The sequence below is a fragment of the Limulus polyphemus genome, unplaced genomic scaffold, assembly GCF_000517525.1.
Source record: "Limulus polyphemus unplaced genomic scaffold, Limulus_polyphemus-2.1.2 Scaffold2720, whole genome shotgun sequence".
Taxonomy (NCBI): Eukaryota; Metazoa; Arthropoda; class Merostomata; order Xiphosura; family Limulidae; genus Limulus; species Limulus polyphemus.
The window spans coordinates 76,534-78,930 of record NW_013668330.1 but is presented as its reverse complement, the minus strand read 5'-3'; the positions used below and the strand labels follow the sequence as shown (position 1 = coordinate 78,930).

General features: G+C 32.6%; 1 protein-coding gene across 2 annotated transcripts in view; it reads right to left on the bottom strand.

Moving 5' to 3' along the window:
- Positions 1 to 2,397, bottom strand: part of LOC106467724 (ventricular zone-expressed PH domain-containing protein homolog 1-like) — a 41,180-nt gene that overhangs the window by 22,249 nt on the left and 16,534 nt on the right. For both annotated transcript variants that reach the window (XM_022395918.1, XM_013928099.2), the window contains exons 2-4: positions 1,309 to 1,544; positions 767 to 911; positions 345 to 519 (exon numbers count right to left, since the gene is read on the bottom strand). In XM_022395918.1, coding sequence (XP_022251626.1) covers positions 345 to 519; positions 767 to 911; positions 1,309 to 1,517 — 529 coding nt within the window. In that variant the 5' untranslated portion in view covers positions 1,518 to 1,544. The remainder of the gene's footprint in view (positions 1 to 344; positions 520 to 766; positions 912 to 1,308; positions 1,545 to 2,397) is intronic.

The following is a 2,397-nucleotide window of genomic DNA, read 5'->3' as shown; positions in this document are numbered from 1 at the left end:
AAGAAAGGACTTGTGTCGCTAAAGTTTCGTCAGAACGAAGTTATGGAAAATTAACTAGTGAACGGAGACGCAACAATATCAAAATTGTTGGAAAAAAAAGTTCCTTTAATTCTTACAAACTCTTCCATACCATTACGTATCACTACTCTCAGTTATCATAGTAAAACAATTAGATATATACCAGGCATTGAAAATTATATTTCCAAAGAACTAACTCAATGTTTGGTAACAAGGAAAGTGAGCATCTACTCTGTGTTTTAGCAAAAGTGACTGTATTGTATGATGCTGATAAAGACACTTACCATTTATGACACTATCTATAATTGGCTGATAAAGACACTTACCACTTATGACACTATCTATAATTGGCTGAATGTGAGGTGCCAGCAGTTCTGCATTGTTGTTTGCAGCCAAAGACAGATAACTCGAGAGATTTCTCCGGAGTTCTTTGTTGCCACGATGGAGAAACTTGACAGCCACGGGCAGTAGCAGCTTCATTACTGGTTTACGGCTGTAATTCTAGACCAAAGAAAAAGCTGTTGTTACATACATCTAAAATTAAAGCAGAATACAGCATCAACATTTATACTTTAATATATTGACTTAAACTGTTCTCAGAAAGAAAAAGGAATTTCATGTGAAACGTATAAATAAACATTTGAGTAAACAACATTTTGGTTATGAATTATAATCATTCTTGTTTATGTTATACAACTGGACAAATAGTACATAAAGTTTAATTTAAACATAACGTGAACATTACTACCAGAAAAATACAGTTGACAATTTCTGAGGCAATTTTTGCATGGGGTGGGTCTTCATCCTTACTGGAAGGGCGAAGGTCATGGTTAAGACAGGATTCCAATAAAGAAACAAGAGCTGGAGCATGTTTTTCGATAGTTCCAGTGTCCCTGGAGAAGATAAAAATATATACAGAAGAGCTATTTCATCAACAATACAACAATAAACATTTCATTAGCAGTGTTTATGACTAAAATTGAAGGAATAAAATAAGGTAGATAAAACAAATATGTCATACTGAAGCAACACTGTATTCTGACGATCTGAAAACCCTTCCACGAAACTTCAGACATGAATAAACTGACAATGTACTCATATCACCACAGCGATTGTGGGACTGTTTCTGACACAAGAAGTTCATTAAGTGGGTGATGATGTAACAAAACCTGAATGGACGGAAACTTGAGCTGAGAGCTCCACATTTGCTGATCTGGTATAATACCAACTACATGACCTGTCTGCTCTCCTTTCCTACTGAAACAAGTTTTGTAACTGCTTTATTCTTACCTAATTGCAGAGGTTACCCTATTTATGCAAATCTCCACAACACTCTGGTTGTTGCCATTAAGAATGAATTCCGAGGCACTCGATATTTCCTGGATCTTGGACAGAACCTCTGACAAATCCCCCACAATGCTTTGGTCATCCAAGGAAAACAGATCACCAGCTCGGGACAGATCTCTGTTGTTTAGAACTTGAGCAAAGAGTTCATGCATTGTGGTAACTTAATTTTATCATCCCGTCTGTTAAAGAGAGAGAAAAAAAAAGTTTTACTCCTATAGAATTCAAGCTAAAATTTATTTGGTTACAAAAAAGCTAATTTTTCAACCAGTAAAAACATTTATACTTTAACTTCAGAAAACTTATGTTATTTAGTCCCGTGTATAAATTTGAACAGTTAGTCATATAAAAAATACATAAAAATGTTTTAAGAAACAACCCTCTCTTTAACAGAATTCACTGAAGTTTCAATGTATGTATAAGCTGACATTTTTATTTTTTTTGTGAAAGATTAATAGGTCAAAATTAATTTAATTTGATAAGCTTTTCACTAAAATAAATAATAGTTATAACATTTCTGGTTAACCTGGTGAAATATCATAACCATAAATACTATACTCTGTATATCCAAGAAAAACAAGTTTTAAGTTACCACTAAAGTGACTAATGCACTAGAGTTAATGTAAATAAAATTAGGTCCTTTGAAATGCTGAAAGTGTTAACAAACGTAACTACTATTTACTAATTATTATATATTTTTCCAAACACGCTTTATAAATGTTGTATGTCGCATGTCAACGGTGATCACTTTTAACTTTAATGTTGGTGATTATAATTTTTTTTTCACACACCTTCTATAGTCCCTTATGTTAATAGATAAATTTAGATATCGTGTATGCCTTCACTCTCTCATCAAAATTTTCTAACAGAAAAAAGAGAACCGATGCAAAACATTGAGAAATGGAATACAAAACATCGGGAAATGGAATACAAAACAGTTGCGCTTAAAATTTACAAGATAATTCCAGCGATTAATTTATTACAAATTAAAAGTTTTGTAAAAAAGAGCTATTCCATCAAAAATTAATAAGGATA